This window comes from Lissotriton vulgaris, chromosome 4_1 (genome assembly GCF_964263255.1).
Source record: "Lissotriton vulgaris chromosome 4_1, aLisVul1.2, whole genome shotgun sequence".
NCBI classification, from domain to species: domain Eukaryota; kingdom Metazoa; phylum Chordata; class Amphibia; order Caudata; family Salamandridae; genus Lissotriton; species Lissotriton vulgaris.
In genome coordinates, this window is record NC_141691.1 from 1,749,718,123 (window position 1) to 1,749,744,824 (window position 26,702).

General features: G+C 46.9%; 1 protein-coding gene across 1 annotated transcript in view; it reads right to left on the minus strand.

Annotated features, from left to right (window-relative positions):
- The window catches only part of RGS22 (regulator of G protein signaling 22), a 1,820,811-nt gene that overhangs the window by 824,769 nt on the left and 969,340 nt on the right, over positions 1–26,702 (minus strand). Inside the window, exons 13-14 of the mRNA XM_086966055.1 lie at positions 21,919–22,035; positions 9,450–9,551 (exon numbers count right to left, since the gene is read on the minus strand). Coding sequence (XP_086822181.1) covers positions 9,450–9,551; positions 21,919–22,035 — 219 coding nt within the window. The remainder of the gene's footprint in view (positions 1–9,449; positions 9,552–21,918; positions 22,036–26,702) is intronic.

Sequence of the window (26,702 nt, forward strand, 5' to 3'; positions counted from 1 at the left end):
GAAAATGATCTCTTTTAATGTGACCGGCCTAAACAATAAGAAGAAAATGCGGGCGATAGAGACATGGATTTTGACTGAAAACCCTGCAGTTATACTCTTACAAGAAACTCACATTCCTTTCTCAAAAGCTGATAATTTTTCCATGTCATTTTTTTCTGAGAAACAGATGGGAGTCGCACTTTTCCTTAATAGGAGAATGGAGGCGGAGATTATTCAAACGGATGCGGGGAGTCAAGGTCGGTGGTGTTGGGTCACGTGTAAACTAAAGAATAGACTGTCGCCCATAACATTTGTAAGCTTTTATGCCCCTGTGAATGACCATCCTGCGATATATGAGGAAATGTTTCAGTCTCTACTGATAGTTGGCGGGGATATTGTAATTGGAGGGGATTTTAATATTCTTATGGATCTGAATTTAGACTCTACCATTGGTGGTAAAAAGCAGTCGAAACCTAAATCATTCAAGACAATTTCGAATAATGTAAGGACCTTAGATCTTGTCGAACCTTGGAGTTACATAAATCCTCACAAAAGAGATTATACTTGTTGGTCTGGAAGGTATAAGTCATTTTCTCGTATTGATTTCTTTATTGTCTCTTCAAAACTTAAAAGTCGATGTCAACGGATTTTGCATAATGGCTTTTCCGACCATGCGATGTTAGTAGCTGAAATTGTGTTGGATGAAAGCACGAATGCCTTGAAACATTGGGTCTTTAACAAATCTTACCTGTCTGATGAAATATGGGTTACCTCGCTTAAAAATGAGATAAATGAGTTTGTTGAACGAAATATGGGGACAGCCCCTATTCATGTGGTATGGGACTCACTGAAGGCATTTTTTCGGGGGGGTTGTCATTGGAAGGGATGCAAGGGAATCAGCCACTTTCAGGGATACAAAGAATTTGTTGCAGTAAAATATACAGGCTCTAGCAGAACAAAAGTACCATAATCCTTCTGTTAAGTTACAGAATCAATTAAATGCTGCTAAACGTGAGCTGAGTGCACATTACTTCGAAAGAAGTGAGGAAATCTTTTGTAGACAAGCACAAAAAATATACGAACAGAGCAATTTTACGGGCAAATTCTTGGCGTGGCAGGTCAAAGAACAAGCTGCAGCCAATGTAATTCGCTCTCTTAAATCTCCAATTAGTGATTTGGATACCTCAGATACGGGAGAGATAGGGGAAATAATGTTGTCTCATAATGAGAATATCTACACTTCACATCACACTACGGATCAACGTAGATTACATAATTTTTTAGATAAATATTGTCTGCCCACTCTCTCTCATCTGGATCAAGAAGCAATGGCAACATTATTTTCGAGGGATGAATTAGAGCTGGTAGTTAAAAGTCTCCCGCACGGTAAGGCCTGTGGTCCAGATGGATTTCCTGCTGAATTTTTTGTTACATTTCTTAGCTCCATTTTTGAACTTCTTTTATTATCTAATTCTATGCTGGAGGGTGGCCCAATCCCAGCATTCTTCTACGATGGAACCGTGGTCAGTTTTTTTAAAAAAGGAAAGGAAGCTAAAGACCCAAATTCTTATAGGCCCATACCATTACTGAACTCGGATTATAAAATTATCACAAAATTGCTTTCTATTCGTTTCAATCATGTATCTTCGCAACTGATCCATGCAGATCAGAATGGTTTTATTGCAGGTCGCCAATTTATTACTAATACACACTATTTGATTGAGGCACTAGATTATTTTGAAACATGTAAGGTGCCGGCTTTAGTTTTCCTTTTAGATGGAGAAAAGGCTTTTGATTTGGTGGTCTGGGATACACAAATCCTGCCGAATGAGAATAATGGCAGATATCAGAAACACTCAAACAATCCTCGATCAAAACTTCACATTCCCACTCTATAACAAACCCTATACAAACATCTCTCGCTGTGGAAGGCTGGAGAAATCCTGGCTGGGTCTGATGACCTTGGTGAAAATGAACTTACACAGCACAAACTCTGTCTCTTAGATTCCTTAAAGCCACCACAGATCAAATTCAAAAAAGCTTTATGTGTGGTAAGATCGAGGTCCTTGGGTCACCAGGGCAACTTTATATAAAAGCACTATTGAAGGTGGTCTTGGCTTTCCCAACATTAGATCCTATATTTTGACTGCACACATCCACCCAGATCTAGACTGGAACCATAATACAGAAAATAACGGCTGGGTCCAAGTGGATTAACACTGCTCTAAAATTCTGCTTCACATTATTCCTTGGCTCCCACAGAGAGTCCTCTCTGGAAAGCAACCTAAGCTAAGCATAATCCTCATGTTAAACCCTTTGCAGGGGGGTAATTCCCCCGCTGTGCTGGGGGGCGCGCACAGCACCCCGGTGCTCATGACGAGCTCAGCTCGCCATGAGGCACAGTGCTCGTGTGCTCTTCATGACCACACCCGTTCCCGTGGAACGCTCAGCACAGCAGGGGAATTATCCCCGCGTGTGAGCGTTCCACGGCTCATGACGAGCTCAGCTCGTCTTGAGCACCGGAGCGCCGTGCCTCATGACGAGCTGAGCTCGTCATGAGCACGGAAAAGGTTAATACACTACTGGCAGTAATTAACCTTTAGGGCGAGCTCCATGACTTTTCCATCTCCGCAGACCTCCATAACTCAATCCTGATTTCTCACCTGGCTGGTCTCACAGACCCACAGTTTGTGAGAAGGAATGAGGGTAGCTCCTCTTGCCTAGGCAACTTCTATTTTGACACTCCTCAGGTAGAGAAGACTACTTCCAACTCATACAACTAATCCTTTGAGCAGGCTCACACAAGGTGGTGCACAGGACACAAAGAGTAAAAAACCCACTTGAAAGCATGTTTGCAGACAAATTAGGATGAAAGGGAATAACATGCCTACAATGGGCATTCACAAACCTAGGTCCCAGAACTAAGCACAGCTATGTAGCGCAATGGGAAGGGGATCTACGACATGAGATCCAGAAGACACCAGGAAACTAATTTGTCAGAGGGCAATAAAAACTTTTATCTGTGTCTTGGAAATAGAAAATACATAAGCTACTCACTCCATGTTTTTTTTTTTGTTTGCAGAGTTTTATATAGCGCAAACTTGACCCAAATCAGGTATCGGAGCACTTTACATAGCACCAGTTACGTTACATGAGGACACACATTAATTTTTGTTAGGCACAGAGAGATTAAGTGATTTGCCCTGAATCACAGGATGTTCAGCGTCATTGCAGAGACTCGAACCCAGTTCCCCCGATTTGAGGTTGACTGCCCTAGCCGTTAGGTCAACTACTCTCCCAAGGTACCTTTCTCTCACACGACTGCATTCAATATTTGGCAGTCAAGATACTTGCTGGAAAAACTCCTATGTGGTGGCCAGGAAGATTCATCCAGGCATACTGGAAATAATTTATCTCGGATATAAACTGGGTATTTTGATCCTTTTGCACTTATTAATGGTATTTTTAGGCGATTGTGACAAAAACAGTGAGACTCACTACCCACTCCAAGAGACTAACTTAATATACATTTAGTAATGGCTAAATGTTTAGAATTAGCCCAGGTTTATAAGCAATCAAACACTCTGCTGATGCATGTGTGGTGGAGAAAGATGGCGACTAGATATACTCTTGAAAGTCTACCAGGAACTGTACACGACAGATTGGACAAATTTGAAACCACTGTCTGACTTTCAAAACTTTCATGAAAAGGGACATAATAATGAAGGCCATCCACATGCTGTCACCTGAACTGATCCAGAGGGCAAGTCTTAATAGGATGCTTTCTAATCCAGAGAGTTCTGCTGATAATGGCACTCTTTCTTGAATGAATATGCCATTGATCTTGTGTCCCCCACCTATGCCAATTATTGATAACAGATGTATATGCTATCTCATGGCAGTCTACCATAATTAATCTTTACGGTAAATAATGTAACAATGGTAAACGTTTTAAAAACTGAAAGTAGAATAAACAAGCATTTACAATGCAATAGAACTTTCATTTACAAGAGTTTGAGCTACTGGCAATGCAAATATTTGTTTGTTTACTAGCACTCATGTGGCGCTTTCACATTCATGGACGCTGCACCCCTTTCTTTAGACAAGCCACATCTAAACAAAGGGGGCAGGCCGACATTAAAGTGAAACCGCGGCATGGAGCGTTTTGACAAAATAAAGCATCTGTTTGTCAAGTTGACAGATTTTTTTTTCTGTAAAAGCGCCCATGCCGCGTTTTCACTTTAATAGAGGATGCACACCTTTCTTTATACGCGGCTTGTTTAAAAAAAGGGGCCCGGCCTCCACTGCCCTGGTCTGACCATTTTCTTATCCCATTCACTTGGACCCCCCCCCATCACCCCCCGCAAAACCCCCGACAACACTGCAGTCACGGAACTGGCAAAAAATCCCTCTACCCGAATGGCAAACCTCCTTACAATGTACAAAATCCTCTAACTCATCTAACCCTATCCAGGGTAACGATAATTACAACAGATGGATCACCAATTCTTTAGACCTCGTACTCCCTATGAAAAGTTTTCATCCCAAACGGGGCAATCCAACAGCCCCATGGTACACAAACGACCTACGGAAGGTCAAACGTGCCTGCAAGCCAATGGAGAGAAAATGGCGCCTTGACTACTGCCCAGCAGACAAAGTCAGTTACAGAGCAGCTATTAAAAATTATAAAGCAGATATCCAACGAGCTCAGGCCACATACTATGAACAAAAGATAGATAATGCTGCGTCCAAACCCAAGGAGATTTACCGTATAGCTAAATCTCTCCTGCGACTTCCTGAGACCTCTAAAGTCCACAATAACACCCAGATCCATTGCGAGGAAATAGCAGAGTTTTTCCATCATAAAATAGAAATGATCAATTCCTCCTTCCCCCATTCTGCCACCCCGCCCAGAGACTCCACCAACACTGACCCTACGGCAGCCCCACTCAGTGTTCTCAACAACTTCCCAGCTCTTGACAAAACCAATCTAGAAAAGTTCATGAGAATGGTCAAATCTGGATCTCCAATTGACCCAGCTCCTCCTAGGGTTCTCACTCAAATAATTAGCCAGATATCACCCACCATCCAAGACCTGCTCAATTCCTCCCTCGACACTGGCATTGTCCCGCCCCTATGGAAGAGAGCTATGGTCAAAGCCCTATTAAAAAAACCCAGCCTCGACCAGTCCAACCCTTCTAATTACCGACCCATCTCCCTTCTACCCTGGCTCAGTAAAATTCTGGAGAAGCATGTTAACTCTGTTCTGACAGACTGGTTTTAGGCCTCGCCATGGAACTGAGACTGCCCTGATTGCAGTGACGGAGGAGGCAAGAAGGATCCTGGGCGGTGGCGGCTCTACGGCCATCGTCCTACTTGACCTGAGTGCCGCCTTCAACACTGTAAATCACAGCATTTTACTCCATCGCCTTGGTATGATCGGAGTGTCAGGAACAGCACTTACCTGGATGGAATCATTCCTCACAGACAGATCCTTCCAGGTATTCGAAAAGGAGTTCACCTCCTCTAGCAAACCTCTTAACTGTGGAGTGCCTCAGGGCTCCTCCCTGAGTCCGACCCTTTTTAATGTCTACCTTAGTCCCCTAGCTGATGTCATCCGCCCTTTTGGGGTGAAAATTGTCACCTACGTGGACGACACTCAGCTGGTGGTAGCACTGGACCCTCCTCTCAATTCTCACCACAGCCTACATAAATGCCTGAAAGCTGTTGCGTCCTGGATGTCGGACTCCTATCTAAAACTTAACGGGGACAAAACAGAGGTAATGCTCCTTGGAAATAACATCACGAAATCCATTGATACCATCTGGCCCCTCTGTTTAGGCAGCCCCCCTCAACCCAAGGACCAAATTAAGAGCCTAGGGATCTGGCTCGATCACAATCTCACCTTCAACTACCAAGCCACCAAACTAGCCGCTATTTGCTTTGGGTTGATGAGATTGCTCCGCAAGATTCTCCCCCTCCTCCCGTTTCACTCTAGACGGATCATGGTTCAAGGACTAATCCTGTCGCGTCTCGACTGCGGTAACGCCCTATATCTTGGCGCCCCACAGTCCACACTCTCCAAACTACAAGTTATTCAAAACTGCGCGGCAAGAATCCTCTTGAACCTCCCTCGTCGATCCCCAGTCAAAGCCAGATTGAAGGACCTTCACTGGCTCCCTGTGAGAGCTAGAATAGAATTCAAGAGCATGTGCGTTGCGCACCGCTCTTACTGGGGAAAAGGCCCCGCCATAAATCATCTCTTGGTGGAAGCCTACCGTCCCTCTCGGGCCCTCAGATCCGCGACCTCCTACCTTACCTCCGTACCACGCATAAGAAGAGCCAGATGCGGAGGCCGCTCGCTTTCCTACAACCTGGCTAGGATCTGGAACTCTCTCCCCCTCTTAATTAGGTCAGAACCTAACCTACTTACCTTTCGAAAACTTTTAAAAACTTGGCTTTTTAATAAATCCCACACCTAATCCTTTCCTCTTCTTCCCGCACTCCCACCCCTTCAGCTCAACCCATCAGTTTTCTACAGCGCTGGGACGCCCTTGGGTAGCCATGCTGACAAGACAGAAAACTGCGAACTGCACTACCGGACACCCGATCATTAATTGAATTGTGTCACCTGAGACAAACTGTAAAATACCTAAAAACTCACCAAAGAGCTACCAATATCATCTGCATACCACAATATGCACCCCCCCCCTTTCCTTTTAAAACTTCTCAATGACATTAAATTGAGCACGCTGGTGAGGAGGATGTAGTGGAGACTACATCAACCAGCATGCATCTACCTGTAACACAGGAAGTCACATGAGCTTCGGTGTTAAAAGGAGGACTTAGAAACTGGCTCGACATCCTGTGAACAAGCTTTGCAAGAAGCGAAACGCGTTGGGTTTTTGGTTGTTGAATAAACCGCTGTAAACTAAACGAGACGAGAGAGTGCGTTTTCATTTCCCTTACGGGAATTCCAAGTAAAATATATATATATATATATATATATATATATATATATATATATATATATATATATATATATATATATATATATATATATATATATATATATATCGACCAATTTCACAATAGAAATCTATCCCATCTGAGCTATTTTGTAATAGATGTGATTAGAACCAGCAGGAAAGGTGGGGACTATGAAAAACAATTAAGACAGATGGAGTCCCTGTACATAGTTCGCCTCAATACCAAGATCCCGGGAGGTTTGAACATGGGAGAAGATTTGAGCACCTTTCTTTAAATCATGAAATTTGTGTCACGTTGTTATATCATTTGGGATAATCACCATATTCAGTCCGGCTGCCCCTCTTGTATAGCTTTAGCTTTAAACATCTTTTTGCTGAATGCTAGTTTCTTTTGTCTTTTCCCTACATACCACTGTAACCATTGACAGCTGATTACTCTATTGTAGTGTCACTCCATAGGGAAGTCGATAGTCTGTGGCAGGGACTGATGGCTTCACCATGTGATAAACTGTATATACCATCCTGTTTCACAAGTGAGCAAAAATGGAACTTTATGCGTTAGCATATTTTATTGTAACTGAAACAGTTTAGTTAATTAGTTTTGTTTCCCATACCCCCTGATGTCTTCCTATTTATCTAAGTAGGACATCCCAGCACTCCCTCACCTTCAACAATTTTATTTTGAATTCTTGAAAGCGGTATAGTAATACATCATTTTCAACTTGTCGTATATCTATTATGCCCAAGCATTGATCCTCAATTTCAATTGCATGAACCCAGTGAAATGAATGTAACAACAGAAGTCATGACATGCCAAGTATTGTCTATGTGGTAACCAATGGAATCACTATTTCTTAAATTTCTTTAAAAGAATGACAACTGTGAACACAGGCATAGGTAGTATATTGGAAGGAATTGATTTTAAAATTGTGTACATAAATGAAATAATAATATGTGTTTGTAATCGTATTTGTACGGATAATATGTTGCGTATTTGCACAGAAAAAAATCTTGCGTATTTGCACATGTAACATTTGCACAGTTACGAAATTTATGCACTTGCACTTTAGATCAGATTTTTCCTTTCATTCATATGCCCTTGTCATCAACAGCAATCGATGATTCTAACGAATTGCTATCACATTAATCACTGAATAACAATGTCATGTCATGTTTGTATATAACTTTGTACCATTCCAAAATGGTCGAACTAATTGCAAGGTATACCTACAATGGGTCCTTATTACAGTCCTCTTTTTATTTCACTGGACGGCATGAGGAAGTTTTGGCGCGATGTAGCAATTAACAAATGTATTATTTAAATGAATTGTCAACCGCCTACCCGCTGACAGTGAGCAAGGGCGTTCACGCCCGAAACGCGTCTGTTTGGCAGTGTGTTGCACCTCTGCACTTTAAATGCAATAAAGGAAGAAGAATATCCTAAGTAAGTCTGGCTGTGGATTTATTCACCTGTGTCTGCGCACTGGGTTTGGTGCGAAGGCGTCGCACAAACTTTCCGGTTGGAATATATATATATATATATATATATATATATATATATATATATATATATATATATATATATATATATATATATATATATATATATATATATATATATATATATATATATATATATATATATATATATATATATATATATATATATATATATATATATATATATATATATATATATATATATATATATATATATATATATATATATATATATATATATATATATATATATATATATATATATATATATATATATATATATATATATATATATATATATATATATATATATATATATATATATATATATATATATATATATATATATATATATATATATTCTGCCAGTCGTCTGGTGCCCAAAAGAGGCATGTTAGGATTTTGAGCTCCGGCCAATACTTTATGCCGTCGCTGCCCAAGAGGTTCAGAATTCGATTGTTACATATTACAATGAGCTTTACTTAAATATGTTACTTATACATGAAAACTATTTAGCCTTTTTATTGAAATTTTAATTGCTGCAACAGGACATTTTGCTGGACTGTTAGAATCACGATTCTTTACCATTTTGTGCTGGAAATGTTGGCTTTATTAATGCTGCAAACTCGAGCCTCGAAGGCCAGGGAGGGCTGAAGTAGTATTGCATTATCTGCAGAGGGAGCTATAATATTACTATTGTTTCCTTCCTTGGTGCAAGGAAGTACGCTACCATCCAAGGCGAAAGGTAGTGGAAGAGATTAGACGATGAACGGAGAGATAATGCGAGCCTTGAAGAAAGCCAACCGTGTAACAAAGATTTGTGAATGGGTGAGCAAGCCACTAATAATTAAGTAAAGTGATGCCATGGCAACTACATTGTTGATGTCTTTAGCTGCAACATGAGCTCTCTTTTGTCTGTGGACTGCACGGTATGTTGACCTATTTGAACACCGATAAGTAAGCTCCTTATTTACAACTTACTTGGGCATGTCGCTTGAGCTTGAAAGGTTGAAGTGTCTCATGGTAGAATAGGTGATGGTATGCCTGGAGATCGAACCAAAAGTATGCACTGTTCTTCCATAGCTACAAGATGAAGTTAGATACAATCACTTTTACATCACAAATACAGATCACCATTGCATACAGCTGTAGTTAGCAAGGATAATACATATGACAACTTAATCTAAAAATAATAAAATAATGACTCTACTATCTGACATCAAATACTGGACATTTCATCCATAACTTGTTCGCAATACTGGACATTTTCTGTATATCTTGTTCCTTATATGGTGAGGCCAGTAGGGTAGGGTTAAAGCTGCTGGTTATGAAAAACACTATTTTGTCAGACGAGTTTGTCGTAACAAGAGACTGTGGTGGTAGTGTACACATAGGGGGCCTGATATACCATTCCCATTCCCAGACCAGAATTTGCACACCGACTAGTGTGTGAATGGAAATGCGATCTCCAATGCGTATTATGTTCTAACAGGCTACATTCGCCAGGGGCTGCAAAACGACCTTCCTAATGATTAATTGGGCATGTGACATTTACAGTCTCATGTGATTGGCTGCAAATGCAGCGAAGGAGGCCTGCAAAAGACAGTAGAACTCTGTTCTTGTCATGTGCATTCCCAAACTGCAAAAACGTATTAAAAAGAAGATTGCGTCCATTAAGGGGATTGGTGGCACTTTTTTCCCATTTGCGAAGATGAGTGAGTAGGCAGTGGTACAGACGACTGTCTACTTATCGAAAAGTCGATATTACAATTCCCAAAGGTGAAGGTGTTCCACGGGGACAGTTACCTCTTTGCAAATTAGAAACCACCCCCTTTGAGGTGTCGGTATCTGATTAATGGTTTGTAACTTTTATCACCAACCACTGACACAGTCTCCTCCTAATTGTGGATACCAGTTGGAATGCGCCTTCATGCTCTATTGTGATTGGGGCAGGGTTGCAAAAATCCGTTTTATGAGTAGGAACGAGTTTTCCGACTCGTAAAGAGCATTTACAAATAATAACACTTTTAGCCTTGCGGTTCAGCAATAAGGTTAAAAAAGGGGTTTGACGCTGCTATCGCAGCGTTTTGTAGAAGTGCTGCAACATGGATGCACCGGCCCACAAAGAGAGGCAAGCTTTTTTTTTTGCCAATCTAGGATGGTAAATAAAAAGTTTTGCAAAATGCACTTTTTTGGTACTGCTCTAAAGCGCTTTTTTTCTTTACATACCAAACAAACGTGAAAGTGGGTTGAGATGGGAGCGGGCAGGGGTCGAGGCAACATGGAGGAAGAAGGGGCAGGAGAAAAGGATGCAGGTGAGGGGAGAGAAGGACAAGCAAGAGACACTAATGGTAAGCATGCGGACAACGGATGGCCAGGGATGGGGAAGTACATGAAAAACAGAAAGCTAACAAGGAAGCACATGGACAAGGGAGGGGGTGTAGATGGGGAAGCACACTGACAATGGAGGGTGGCCAAGCGGTGATGAGGAAGCAAAAGGACAATGGAGGGTGGGCTGGGATGGGAATGTAAACTAACAGGGGAGTAGGTAGTGGAGCAAGAATGGCGAAAGAAGGTGGATAGGCAGGTAGAAAACTAGAATGACAGCTAAGTGAGGGAAGGCCAGGGGACAAACACACATGCCACACGAAGTACATGAGGAAGACAGCAGGAAAGCATATGCAAATCTCGCAGGGTGTTTAATCGAAAAGGATAAAGTAGCACATGAAAAGGAAGTAATGGAAATAAACAAGTAGTGGGTCCTTGCTCCGCGGGAGTGTCAAACACCAAACAAAAAAGAAAGGAAAGCCCACAGAAGCTGGCAAATGAAAATGATCACAAAGCCAACCAATGGCAAGCAATATGCGGGCTTTTAGCCCACTGAAAGCTACAATATGTCTCACAACTGACAGCACGTATGCTAAGGTAAGACTTAAAAAGGTATTTTGCGGTCACAAACCCTGCGATTTTGTGAAGTTTCTGATTTTTGCAATTGAAGTTTGAAATGTTTTCTGTTTGAAGGTCCAATTCAGGCGTACATATTTTTTTTTGCAGCGCAAGATCATTTTAATTTTAACTTACTGAACATGGAAAATATTAGCAGATTTTCTGTCAACAATTTGCCTTTTGCAACAGAAATTATTGCAAAAAAATTATTTTTCCTCAGAATTGTTCCATTAGATTTATGTTTGGATGAGGCGAGAAACTGAATTTAAAACATTTATTAACATTTTTTAACAAACTTGTTTTGAAATCTCACGGAAAAAGCATACAACTTTGCAAGTTTGTGAATTTGCAACTACAAAGAACTTCATGAAGGTTTTAATAACAAAAACAAACAAAAAACTAAATTCATACATCATTTTAGCCAGTCATGTAAGGAATTAACCCTATACCTAAATTATAACACAGTAAAGTATATTCACAGTTGTACACCAGAATTCAGAATACAGATCTGGGTTGTAAACATTTTCATTAAAGGAATGGTGTTGAAAAGATCAGTATGTGTGCCAAAGCCTACTTTGCACTTACACCAGCTGCTGTTTGAAGCGGGTAGGCCAACTGTGTTGTGATATCTCATTTACAGAACTCAGTTGGAAAGCAGAAAAGCCTTGCAAAAGCCTCCATTGATTTTTTGAGTTCGGCTACCATTAAGTAGGTCCTAGGAGGAGAGAGGGGAAGTGGGCGGGGTAGGCACGAAGTGGGAAGAGGGAGGAGAAAAAAGGCGGGAGCGTGGCTGATCACTGCCACAGATCACATTGGAACCCTCCTTGACCGGGGAGATACGGCCACCCTGATCCTTCTCGACCTCTCAGCAGCATTCAACACTGTGTCTCACCACACCCTTATCAAGAGGCTTCATCACATTGGAATCCAAGGAGATGGCCACAAATTGATTGCCTCCTTCCTCACCAGAAGATCACAGAGAAACCGTCTACCACCTTTCACCTCAGAACCCAAGAACATCATCTGCGGCGACCCTTAAAGTTTGTTCCTCAGCCCTACATTGTTCAACAACTACATGACCCCCTATGCCAACATCTTCAGAACCCATGGACTGAACATCATACCCTATGCAGACAACACCCAGCTCGTCTTCTAGCTATCATAAGACCCCTCCACCACCATGGCCAACTTCCACAGGTACAGGCCGGAGAACGAACGGCCAATCGAGGGCTCTCAAAGAGTACAGCTGTAGCTTGTATACCTTTAGCTAGTATACCCGAGCTAAAGGTGCAGCAATGCCCAGCCATAGGAAGCAAATTACTGGGAACAATAAACCATCCACAATCACTCCTAATACAAAAACAGATTGCTAAAGGGAGGAAAGAAGGTGGCCCGGGACCAAATGGCATACCACCAGCCCTGTTCAAAGCTAAGAGCAAAGAATGGGCAGATATTCTACAACCTCTGCTTTTGGAAATCAGACTGCAAAATAGAATACCAGAAGCATGGAAGGGCTCAACAATAGTCCCAATACACAAAAAAGGAGACAAAGCTGAGCCCAACAACTACCGCCTAGTTGCGCTAATTGACAACGAAGCGAAGTATTTTGTGGGAATTATTCTAGAGGAGCTCACACTCTGGGCAGAGATGATTCATATGATACCACTGAATCAGACCGGTTTCCGTAAAGCAAGCAGTACAGCTACAAATATCCTCGCAATTTCTCTAATAATCGATGCGGCAAAAACCTCCAACTTACCATTACATCTATGTTATATTGATTTTAGTGCTGCTTTTTCCAACATCGAGAGAGGCAGACTATGGGGAAAATTGGCACGATGGGGCATTCCTCAGTCTATTTTAAACATCCTGATGCTCCTACACATGGACACCTGGGTACAGGTGAAATTAGGTGGAGTGACTCATCTCGCCTCGAAAGTACCAACCACAAAAGGATTGAAGCAAGGTTGTGTGCTTGCCCCAACCTTGTTTAATTTATTTATGGCTGACCTTCCTAATCGGCTGGATGCCTGCAACTCTCACGCCCCCAGGTTGGGAGGGAAAACTCTAACCAATCTCATGTACACAGATGACGTAGTTCTGCTAAGTCATGCTTACATTGCCCTGCAACATCTACTAACTGAAATGCAAAACTACGCAAAAGAAAATAACTTAAAAATAAACTTGTCCAAAACAAAGACAATGTCAAATAACAGCAAAAAGAGCATACAGAAACAGTGGTTCCTTGGCGGCATCAAAATCAACCATGCCAGTGAGTACAAGTATTTAGGGGTTGTATTTGACAGGGAAGGCTCATTCTGGCGCCAAAAAGAGGAAATAAAAAGGAAAGGTCTGTTAACTGCCTTAGCGATGAAAAATCTTGCAAACAAACTGATGGGACCGACATTGTTCCCTCTACTGAAGGCAGTTCAGGCTAAACTTCTCCCCTCGATAACTTATGGTAGTGAGGCAATGAGGGGAAGAGATGCTAAAGAGCTGGATAGGACGTTGGTGAAAGCCAAATCGAACTATGTTTTGTCTTCCGTCTTATACGTCAGCAGCACAAATAAGGCTGGAGTTTGGCCTTCAACAACAAGTCTTGGCTAGATGCACAAGTTACTACTTGTGTAACGATATATCTGTAAGAGACATTAGTTAGTGATAGATTCCTTACCTTAGAATATCCCCAGGCATCAGACTGGATCCGGAAAATTTTGCGTAACAATACCCCTGCGCGCCGGCAGGCGTCGTCCGCGGCTCAGCGTCCGTCGTCGGCGTCGTTAGCGCCGGAATGACGTCGTTGGAGTACATAGACGCCGCCCATGCGCGCTGACGTCAGTTCTGATACACAGCTTTTCCGCGCCAGATACGCAGAGCCATGATAGAACTAACACTGTTGTCATGAAACTAGGGCCCTGAAAGGGGATGACCATAACCCTAGATATCAGGTCGCAGAACGGGGAGGATGGGTGGGTCGGTAAGGAATCTATCACCAACTAATGTCTCTTACAGATATATCGTTACACAAGTAGTAACTTGTGCATCTGAAAGAGACAGGTTAGTGATAGATTCCTTACCTTAGAATAGATACCGCAGCAATACCAACCCCGGTGCTGGGTCTGCGAACCAATAATCACACCAGAAAGTCCTGGAGGACGGAACGGCCAAAGAAGCCATCCCTCCGGACTTGGCTGTCCAGGCAATAGTGTCTTGCAAACGTGTGCAGCGAGGCCCACGTGGCTGCCTGGCAAATGTCCTGCAAGGGCACTCCTCGGCCCAGGGCAGTGGTAGTCGCCGTGGCCCGAGTGGAATGAGCCCTTAGTCCAACAGGGGGTTCCTTCTTAGCCAAGGAGTAACACCCCTGGATACACAAGATGATCCACCGCGAGATGGTCCGCTTGTGCATCGCCTTTCCCTTCTTAGCGCCCACGTAACCAAGAAAGAGTTGGTCATCCACCCAGAACTGGCGTGTGCGATCCAGATAGTAAGAGAGCGCATGTTTTGGGTCCAGACGGTGGAGCCTCTCTTCCTCTTTCGAGGGATGCGGAGGCGGAAAGAAGGTGGGCAAAGTAATGGACTGCCCGATGTGGAAGGCCGTGTTAACCTTGGGCAGGAAAGAAGGTCTTGTTCCCAACACAACCTTGTCCGGATGAACAGAGAGGAAAGGAGGTGTAGAAGAAAGAGCCTGGAGCTCACTCACTCTCCTGGCAGAGGTGATGGCAACCAGGAAAGCAGTCTTCAAGGTAAGAAGACGGAGAGGACAGTTATGGAGCGGCTCAAAGGGAGCACACATTAGGTATGTAAGCACAAGATTCAAGTCCCACTGGGGCATCACGAAAGGGACAGGAGGAAACATGTGTGTGATGCCCTTCAAAAACCTATTTACAATCGGGGACTTGAACAAGGAAGGCTGATCAGGTAGCCTTAAGAAGGCGGAAAGGGCAGAAAGGTAGCCCTTGAGAGTGCCCAAAGCCGAGCCCTGCTGGGCAAGAGAAAGAAGGAAGAGGAGAACCTCAGAAAGGGGTGCAGAGAGTGGATCCACAGCCTTTGCTGTGCACCATGCCACAAATCTGTTCCACCTGCAGGCGTATACCGACTTAGTGGAGGGACGCCTGGCTGCCAGAATGACATTATAGACTTCGGGAGGCAAGTCAAATGGTCTCAACTGTCGCCGCTCAATCTCCAAGCTCGTAGGTGGAGACTGGACAGGTTCGGGTGGAGGACCGTCCCCTGCTGCTGCGACAGAAGGTCCTCCCGAAGAGGCAGACTAATCGGGGGATCCACTGCCATGCTGAGTAGCTCGGGATACTAGTATCTTCGTGCCCAGTCCGGAGAAACAAGGATAACCTGGGCCCGATCGCGCCTTATCTTCTTCAGCACTCTGGGCAGAAGTGGTATAGGCGGAAAGGCGTACAATAGACCGCAACTCCACTCGCGACGAAATGCGTCTCCGAGCGATCGCCGCCTTGGAAACTCCAACGCGCAGAACTGATGACATTGCGCGTTCTCTTCTGTGGCGAATAGATCTAACCAAGGCTCTCCCCACTGCTGAAAGAGGCCTTGCGCCACGTCCGAGTTCAGACGCCATTCGTGATCCATCATGCACCGGCGGCTGAGTTCGTCCGGCCTGGCGTTCAGGAAACCCACCAGGTGTTGAACCACCAGGGTCACGCCTTGATGTTCCAGCCACTACCAGAGGCGCACAGCCTCCTGGCATAGGGTCCACGACCCCACCCCGCCCTGTTTGTTGCAGTACCACATGGTGGTGGTGTTGTCCGTGAACACCTGCACTACACTCCCCCGGAAAGAGGGGAGGAATGCCTTCAGTGCAAGACGGATCGCCCGCAGCTCCAGAAGGTTGATGTGGAGCCAGGACTCCGCCGGAGACCAGAAGACTCTGATCTCCGCCTCTCCCATGTGGTCCTCCCAGCCCAGGAGGGACGCATCCGTCACAACTACGTGCTCCGGGTGGGGTAGGGAGAGGGATCTGCCACTGACCCAATCGCGGTCCGTGAGCCACCACTGCAACTGTCTTGCAGTGCCCTCCGAGATCAAACCATGGTCAGACATGTTGCTCTGATGCTGGGCCCACTGAAACTTCAGTTCCCACTGCAGAGCCCGCATCCGTGACGGGCGTGATGCACCAGAAGGATGCAGGAGGCCATCAGCCCCAGAAGCCGCAGCGTCAACCTTACCGAGACTAGGGATAAAGGCTGAAAGATCGGAATCATAGCCTGAAAATCCCAAACCCGCTGTTCGGGAGGATAAACCCGAAACTACGCCGAGTCCAGAACCGCTCCGATGAAGAGGAGCTTCTGGGAGGGACACAGGTGCGACTTCGGCACGTTGATGGAGAACCCCAGCAGGTGCAGGAGAACTGCCGTAGTCTGGAGGTGGCTGACGACTGTCTGGGGCGAGCCCGCCTTCAACAACCAGTCGTTGAGGTAGGGGAAGACTGACACCCTTAACCTGCGCAGATGGGCTGCGACCACCGCCATCACTTTCATGAACACCCGTGGGGCGCTGGTAAGGCCGAAGGGGAGCACGGTAAACTGAGAGTGCTCGTGGCCTACCGTGAACCGAAGGTAACGCCGGTGGGCTGGCAGGACGGGGATGTGAAAGTAAGCGTCCTGCAAGTCCAACGCTACCATCCAGTCTCCGGGGTCCAGGGCAGCTAAGACCTGAGCCAGAGGCAGCATCTTGAACTTCTCCTGTCGGAGGAAGCTGTTGACGTTCCGTAGGTCCAAGATAGGGCATAGGCCCACTTTGCCCTTCTTGGGTACCAGAAAGTAGTGGGAGTAACAACCACACCTTACTTCCGCCCAGGAACGCGTTCGATGGCGCCCTTGGCCAGGAGGGCCGTGACTTCCTCTTGCAGAAGTTGCAAGTGATCCCCCGACACGCGGTGGAATTGCAGTGGCATGGCTGGAGGGGTCGCCTCGAAGGGAAGGGAGTAGCCCCTTCGGACGATCTGCAGCACCCACCTGTCCGATGTGACAGTGCGCCAGTTGAAGATGTGATGGCGAACCCTGCCCCCCACTGGCGTCACATGGGCCTGAAAGCACGGACTAGGAGGGTTTTGAGGCAGGTGCTGCGGGGGAAGGTGTGGACTGGCCTCGCTTTGGTCCCCGACCGCCGCTACGGCGGTTTCCACGGCCGCCACCGCGCTGTTGAACGTTCTGCGGCGCGTGGCTGGCGGCACGTGTGGGGGCGCCCCTTCCTACGCCACAAAAGGAGCGAAAGGCACCCGTTTGCTGGCGTGGGGCCGAGAGGCCCAAGGACTTGGCCCGAGCCCTGGAGTCCTTAAAACGCTCAAGCGCATGGTCTGCCTTGTCGCCAAAGAGGCGACGGCCATCAAACGGCATATCCAGAAGGGTAGCCTAGACATCGGCCGAAAAGTTGGCGGACCTCAACCAGGCGGGGCGTCGAACCGCCACCGTCATTGCCATCGCCCTGCCTAGTGAGTCTGTTGTATCTAGCTCACACCGGATGGAATACCGTGCTGCATCTCGACCCTCCGCAAGGGCTTGGGCGAGTTTAGCCCGGGCCTCCTCCAGACATTGTGGCAGCACTTCCGCAACTGTGTCCCACAGGGTGTGGGTGTAGCGGCCCAAGAGGCATGCGGTATTGACTGACCGCAGTCCCAAACTGAGGGAAGAGAACAACTTCTTCAGGAACTGTTCGTACCTCTTGGATTCCCGATCGGGCGGGCCGTCGGAGATGCGGTCTGGGAAGTGGAGGCCTGGATGACCAGGCTCTCGGGGGTGGGACGGGTGGACAAAAAGCATGGGTCGCCCGGGACGGGCGGTAGCATCTGGCCACGTTCCTATCCACAGGCGGACCTGTGGCGGGCTTGGACCAAGTGCCCACAAGAACGTCACACAAGGCCTCATTAAATGGCAGCAGAGACTCACTGGAACTTGTCTGCGGTTTAAGGACCTCAGTGAGGAGGTTAGTCCTCAGGGCCTTGGCTGCCCTTGTCAACACTACACTATAAGCAGCCCCCTCCTCCGTAGCCAAGGTTGGAGGGAAGACAAATCCAGTGTCTGGCGAAATGTCAATTCCACTGGCCTCCCCAAGCTCATATGTCCAGTCCTATTGAGATTGGCAATCCCGTGCCAGAAGGTCCTCAGACCCCTCCCAATCACCCTTGTCACCCATCTCCTGTGGTTCAGGGTCCGCGGATGGGGCCAGTTCATGGAAATAGAAATCCCTAAAGGCCGTCGGTAGCGGCGCCCAGCGGCGCCGCTCCGGCGCCTGACCGGACAAGGGTAAGATCGGGGACAGCGCCCATAGCAGGCGCCGGGGGCGACACCTGCTGGGCCGGCGCCGGTGAGGTCGACCGGCGACGACCCGGATTCAGAAGCGGATCCAGAGAGGGCCTGCGGCGCCGGGACCGAAGTCGCCGGCGGCATCGGGGCCAAAGCACCCAACGGCGTCAGAGCCGAAGCACCCGACCCGCTAGGTCCCCCAGCCGGGGCCGTTGGGCCCGGAGGCGCCACGGAACTCGGCTGAGGAGGGAGGGACTTCATGGCCATGAGGTACCGCTCGACCTCCTCAGGCGTAGCACCATGCCCAGGGACCCGAAGGTGTGGGGCAGGCGGCGATGTCAGCGACTCTGTCGGAGCCTCGTGGGTGGTGTCACACGAACCCCCGGCCGCATCGTGCGAGCATCGGGGTGGGTCGGAGGAACGGTGATGTCTCTCCAACCTCTCATCCCTTTTACCTGAGGACTTGGAGCCTGACGACCGATGTGCACTCCTAGAGCTGAGAGGGCTCCAACCCCGCGACCAGTCCCTCGACCTCCTGTGGGACCGGGACCTGGAACGGCGCAGGGCTGACTGCCGGAGTTCCAGTCGCTTGCGGGACCGCTCCCGCCTAGCTTTAGACGTCAGGGCCCGGCAGTCGGAGCAGGTGCGGTCGTCGTGGTCGAGGCCTAAACACTTGAGGCACCGGCGATGGGGGTCGGTAACCGACATCAGTCGGTCGCACCTGGAACAGGGTTTAAACCCGGGCATCCCTACCGGCACCGTAGGAGTCGAAGACTCGAGAAAAGAAATGATCAAAAAGATCAAAAAGTTTAGTCAAAAAAGACTAAGAGGTAGAGCTTCTCCGGATCTGCGTTAGCTGACGTGGAAAAAAGAAGAACTGACGTCAGCGCGCATGGGCGGCATCTATGTACTCCAACGACGTCATTCCGGCGCTAACGACGCACACGACGGACGCGGAGCCGCGGACGACGCCTGCCGGCGCGCAGGGGTATTGCTACGCAAAATTTTCCGGATCCAGTCTGACGCCTGGGTATATTCTAAGGTAAGGAATCTATCACTAACGTGTCTCTTTCAGATACGGGGCTTACATCATATGTTGGCATAAGATAAGTACGGCCAATCTAGACACGCTTAACTATCTGCTGTGGCAAGACATACAACATAGGGAGTTTTCCCAAGCGAGAAACTACCTCAAATTAGCCTTAGATTCCACCAAATTGTCTGGACTATGGGAGGCGCAACTCGGCCAACTTAATTTTAAAAAACTGGTCTGGAAAAACATAAAACTATCCTCCCTACTCGAGGACAAGGCAGCCTTCTCGAAAAGATCTCAAGCCTGGATGCCCCTTAGCTCTTACAAATCGCTCACCGCACAAACATATTTCAATCAGCCCTACTCTAGGGTGACAAAAATGAATTTCCTAAGGTACAGATTGGGGATCCTTCCATGTACCCAACACTTACCACCATGGTTGAGGACCAAAGGTCAAGCTGCCTGCAGACTGTGTAACAACAAGAATAGTGACATTCTGCACGTAATTTGCTTATGTGAAGAACTGCATCAAGCACGGTCTCAACTTTTAAAAGATTCATTTAATCAGAAAGGGATCCGCACCAGAAGGCAAGCAGTGCTGGCCTGCTTTAACCCGGCGAACATTCAATTAAACTGTAGACTGGTAAAATATCTGAGGACGGCCGAACAAAAAAACGCAGCTAAAGTTTGCTCTCAAAGCCCGACTGTGTGAAACAGCTACTGGAAGTGGACAAGGAGGAATGGCGGGAACTTAATTGTAACAAGCAAAGACAATCTCACCAGGATATCTGAGCATGCATGGTCGCTGCCCAGATTTCCGAATGTATAAAAATCACAATATCTCGTGATCAATTGACTGTTCCAAATACCGTATTTGATCATGTTTTATTACAATGTCGTTTTTATTCTAATTCTTAAAATGTTTTTAACCACGTTATACGAATTTTGTAGTGCTACTTTTGCAATGGTTTTAATGAACTATGCTAATAAACTTAAACTGAAACAGGTACATGATGAGCGTCACCGACTGGTGAAAAGCAACTGCATAAAACTTAGCGCAGACAAAAGAGAATTGTTGATCTTCGAGAACAGCACCTCCCTGTGGAACAACTTCTAGTGACTTTCCGAACTAGGACCCTCACCCAGAAAATTATCCAGGACAGCAAGCTCCCCATGAAAAGCGAGATCAATGCAGTCTCATACACCTGCTTCCTCACTCTTCGCATGCTCCGTAAGATCTTCAAATAGAGTCCCGTCAATAGCAGATGAACCGTCACTCAAGTGCTAGTTACCAGCCGGCTGCACTATGGCAACGCACTCTATGTAGGAATTGCCACGCACCTCCAGGAGAGTCTGCAGACCATACATCCTCGACCTCCTCAAGCGGACCCACATCACCACCCACCTCAAAAAGCTCACTGGGCTCCCCATTCAGAAGAGATGTCAATTCAAGATGCTGGTCCACACCTACAAAACCCTCAACAATCAAGAACCAGCATTCATCAACCACTGCATAAACTTCCACCAAGCCTATATACATAGGCACTCCACCACCCTCTCCAACGCACAACCCCCCCCCTCCGCCAAAGTAACAGTGATGGACACTCTGTCTCCTACCTCACTGCAACGTCCTGGAACAACCTCCCCCTTCATATCCTGACCTCATTCTCTCTTCTTTATTCAGGAAAGGACTGGCTGTTAAACTGAACCCACCCGAAGCTGCAGGTTCTCAGAATCTAGATACCCTCGCCGGTGATTAGTTGCAATTCATAAATCCGGTTTGATTGATTGATAACATGTCGCCTAAACATAGTGGCTCTGTGCTTGAAAAAATATTAAAATAAAAATAGTGCACGTAATTTTAATAGACACTATGTGTGCTGCCCAGCAAAGGAGGTGGACTTAAAACAAGTAATGACATTTTTTTTATCATTAATCACTAGAAAATAGGGTTTTTTGCCGTAAAATGTACTATTGCCTTTCAATTATTGTAACCAGAAGACACAGGATGAAAAAGGCTAAACCAAAGACCCTATTTGTATGTATTTTTGTTTAGGGTTTTTTTTAATTACATGACCTTAACCTAAGCCAAGGCTGTCTCCTGGCCAGATCTAAAAACCATGTTCGCTCAACACGGGCTTACATTGATAGCCCACGGAAGAAGTATTACAAATGCTACAAATGTTCTTGCTTACAATACCTCATTCTCAGACTTCTCGCAGAAATGTGTGAAGTGGAACCCTGCTCGACTGTCCAAGTGCAGTGCCTGCAGCATGTTCTCCAGTTCGGACTTCCATGGAACCAATTTACACTGGCACTAGAATGAACAGTAAGACTATGTAAAACAATGCACTTATGATAGCACACATGTATCTGTGGTATATTCATTGTGGACACCAGTCTGCATATGGTCATTCACCCATACACACTGGGCCATCCATGACCATCAGCCCACTTGCCACACAGAAAATCCTGCAATAATTACCAAATATATATATTATCACAAGGACAATCCATTCCATGGCCACGGGGACCATGGTCAATAATAGTTATATGAACAACAAAGTCCACTGTGGGACTCTTTTCTGAAAAAGTGACCCCCCTCCTACACCTATCTGGGGGAGACATAACTCAATGTGAAATTAAAAAAATTTAAATGGTAATTATCTACTACGGCAGTGTTTATTACACAAGAATAATACTCAAAAAAGACATTAGTTAATGACAACTCAAATTGCTCAAACAGGTTTCGAAAATTAGTTTTAGTAATAATATTACATTTATATGCAGATACTGTGACAACAATAAACATAAGTGCAGGTGACTCCCACAGTGGACATTGTTGTTGATTTAATAATTACGAAATAAGTATCATTAAGTCTGCTGAAGGCAGGTTTCAAAGAAAATTACTTCTTTTTAATTTCTACGTCTAAGCACACATGCTAGCAGTGGTCCTTTTCACAAGGAGCCCCCTCATAACATAATTTGATCTGGCACCCAAAAGGACACAATACTTTGAGATTTGTTATGTCAAATGTCAAATACTGCGAAGCTAGTGGCCATTTCATCCAAGAAATGTTACTAAGGGGCTGATTCCGATTCAGGTCGGATGTGCTCCTAACCATGGGGCCGATTATGATTGCGGATAATCCGCATCCTCCGGGCCAGCGGAAGCCACCATCGGCCCGGAGGATGCGGATTATCCGCTGCCGACGGGAAAAAGACTGTAGGAGAGTAGGGTCTGCAATCCTATGATCACCCCAGATTTTTGCTTTTTGCTTCACTGGTTTACGACTTCCCTGGCTGTGGGCATGCTAATCAGACCCACAGCCTAGCTGTTCTCTCACTAAATTGACACGTGTACCTTAGGTGCATATACCAATTGGTACTGGGCCACCTTATCAGACCCTGTAACTCAGGGCATAGGTGTACCCAGGGCCTACCAGGGGCTGCAGCATGTATTATGCCACCCCTGGCTGGCCATCTAAATCTGACACAACTGGCTGCACGAGAGCTGGGGCAAGGTGGGGTAATCACCCTTTGCTTTAGATATAGTATACCTATATCTAACCCTAAAATGGACACATGTATTCCTATCAGTCACTCCTATGGCAGGCCTTAACAATCCTGAAGGCAGAGTGCTTGGAATCATGTGAGATGGTGCTCTGGCATGAGCTGAGCCCGTTTGCAGCTTGCGGAACCAAGTCCTAATAGCTGTTACATGATAACGCATACCATATACTCTTAAGTGCATTATAATCCTCGCGGTTATTTGCCAACTCTGGTATCGCTTTATCAAAACATGTCGAGTAAGGGGTCATACGAATTGGAATACTAACCCCTCGCCAATTCTGGCGACGGGGTTAGCATTCCACCCTTCTAGAGGGACACGACATGTACGTAACTGTGAACCCCGGTTAAAGTTAACTCGAGCCTCAGCATCACAAAATGGATGCTGCCACCACAGACACAAGTCTGACCTCCTGCTGCTGGGAGTCCTTCCAGCGAGGAGAGCTTGGACAAAGGGTTTCCTGTCAGGGGCGGTGCTAGCACCATCCCAGACAGGGTTTTGTGTATCCTGGGTAGGCAGGGCTGAATAGGAAGGTGACTGCAAGTGGCACCCCGGTGCTCACTGTGCATATGCCGGCTTGAACCAGTTCCAGGGGCACACCAGCCCCTGAGCTGGGGAAAGTCCGGACAGGGGAGAGGGGTGTAACCACCCCCCTTCCTGGTCCCACCCATGGGCAGGACCTAGTCGCGTACCAGCCCCTTTCTTTAGAATAAAGGTAGGAGCGGGGACCCTTCCAAATTAGATCATCTTTGAATCCTGAAACTACTTTCCACGAAAGGAACTCAAGACTTCTTCTCAAGATTTCTCCCTTGTGACTAAGGAGTAGTCACCCTGCAGCAGCAGCCACCAACGAAGTATTTTGCGGTTTGCTGAAACGTCCTTCCTCCGGAACCAGACTGACCCAGCATGACGAGACCCGGACTCCCTGCCCTCTCTGACCTCAACCTGCCTCTACAGCACAGCTGAGAACCGTAGGTGCGACGAGACCAGAGGACCCGGCGATCATCAGAACCAGCACAACACTGACCTAGCAGGCCCACCGAGGGACCCTCGAGTGGGTGCACTGGGGTAAGAGAAGCCCCAACCCCAAGCAGCACGAGCACCGAAGACCAGCCCCCAGCATCCTCCAGATCTGCGTGGGGCCTTTTTGCTTCTGTGTCGCTTGCCACGTTGTCCGGTCACTTGCCCGTTGGCTAGTGACCTTCCAGACGACGTCCTACGTTTGTTTCACCGCTGGTCTAGCTCCTCTAGACTGGCCCTAGTCTCCTCCTGAAGGGGACCTTCCTCGGACCCTCCTGGTCCACTCCAGACGCCATTTTGTGTCACCACGTGGGCTTGCCTTAGCCAAGGCTTGTTGCCTCCTTCACCGGATCCAGCATCGCCAGCAGCAGACATCCGACGTGGGACAGCTCACAGACCTCCAGCCTGGTCGACATCAGCGCCCTGGTCCGTGCAGCAGCAGAATCCAGTGTCACCTCTTCACCTGGCTGAGTGACCTCGTCTGGTGCCATCCTGGTGCCACCCTAACCACTGGCTAGTGGTTCAGAACTCGGTCCCCTCTGCTTACAGGTACTTTCTTCACTGATCCAGTCCTTGGATCAGCCCAGAACATCTTCACTGGTCGCCTGCCAGCAACTTCCACTTCAGGCTCCTGGTTCGTCAACGAGGATTCCCGGCGACACTTGAACCCTATGCAGCCGCAGCCCCTGGGCTAGGTAAACCGAGTACCTCGGTGCTCCAGCGTAGATCCACTCTCTAAGTGTCTAGATCCACTTTCGTTTTTGACCTACCTAGTCGGGTTCGCCCGAGAACACTAACTTCGCATTTACTAGCATCCATAGACTTTGTCCCGCATTACGCGTGAGAGTTCCCACTCTGCACACGACGTCCCTAGGCCTCCTGCTTCTAATCTAAGGGTTCAGCATTGTAGGCCCAGCGATCCTAAAGTCTCTGAGAGTAGTACTTACCTGCTAGTAATTTCGCATTCCACTTCCATAGTATATGGTTTTTCGTGCCCCTCGGGCATTTGTGTAAATTGTGCGACTTTCAGTATTTCTTTAAAAGTTTTGTATTGTGCTTAGCGCCCTGTCCTCATAAAGACTCCAGGGTTGTTGTGTTATAAATAAATATCCTTTTATTTTCATAACAACTTGTGTGGTGTCCTTTCACTTGGTGTTCAAGGGGTATATGTGATGGTATAACAGCTGGCTTAACACGCCCTCTAGAGTTTAGCCTTAAGACTGCTCTTGTCCATGCTACTAGGATAGCTGGTCTATAAGGTTGACTTACAACCAATCATCAATAAGCGTCGTTTGGACTGATACATATTGATCACTAGAATAGTGAGCACTGCATATCAGGCCAACTTCTCACAAAGACCCCCCGCCAGATTAGGATGGCTGGGGGGACTATTATCTGTCCGCCGAGGTCGCCTTTCGACCGCGGTGGAAAGGCTCTAACATGGCTGGCGGTGTCTATCAGACACCGCAAGTGATGTTAGGATAGCTGCGGTCATATGCCTTTCCACGGCGGCATTTCCGCCGTGGAAAGGCATACAGTGTTGTCTTCGGGGGCCCATTGCGGGCCCCCAGGGGTGATGGGGGGTGAACATGGGGGGTACCTATGGTACCCCCCTGCCTTTCCGTGCATGAAGTGGCAGGCACCACGCGGTGCCTGCAGCTTCGTGCATGCAAAGGTAAACATGCATTTTTTTAACATTGCGGCGTGTGCTGCTTCAAGCAGCACCCGCCGAAATGTTAAAAATACAGGATGTGACCGCCAGGGTGGCGGTCACATCCTAATTAGCACGGAGGGACCGCTGCAGCCCCTGCGGACGGTCCCTCCTCTGTCCGCCATCCTAATAGGCCCCCATGTTTGGAACCCTTCCGACCGAATCGGTACGTGTCGGACGGATTCCATTCCGACCGAGCCATTCCGATTGGCTCGGTCGGAAAGGAATTCGACTCGGATTTCGGGATGGCCTACAACGTGCTCGGAGAGCCCGTCTGCCATCCGGAAATCCTCCAGTACTCCCCCGGTCGCCTCTTTACCACCGAGGGAGTACGAATGCAGTTTTTCACTGCCTTTTCGTGCCAGTGAGTACGGAACGAAAAGGCAGTCGGAACACTGTCTCTGGGGGCCCTCACCAGGCCCCCATGGGATGGGGCACCTATGGTGCCCCTCCGCTGATCCCTGCACCTGGTGGCATGCACCTTGGGATTCCGGCCACAGGGTGCAGGGATGAACTGTACCCCTGCATTTCACATTGCAAGCATGCTTTCCGGTCAGAATGCATGCTTGCATTGTGAACCATAAGAATGCGACTGAACAGGCACTTTCCTCATGATGTTTTTTATCTATCTTGAGGTGTGCTACTCGAGCCGAAATAAAGTCGTTGATGATGATGATGCTTT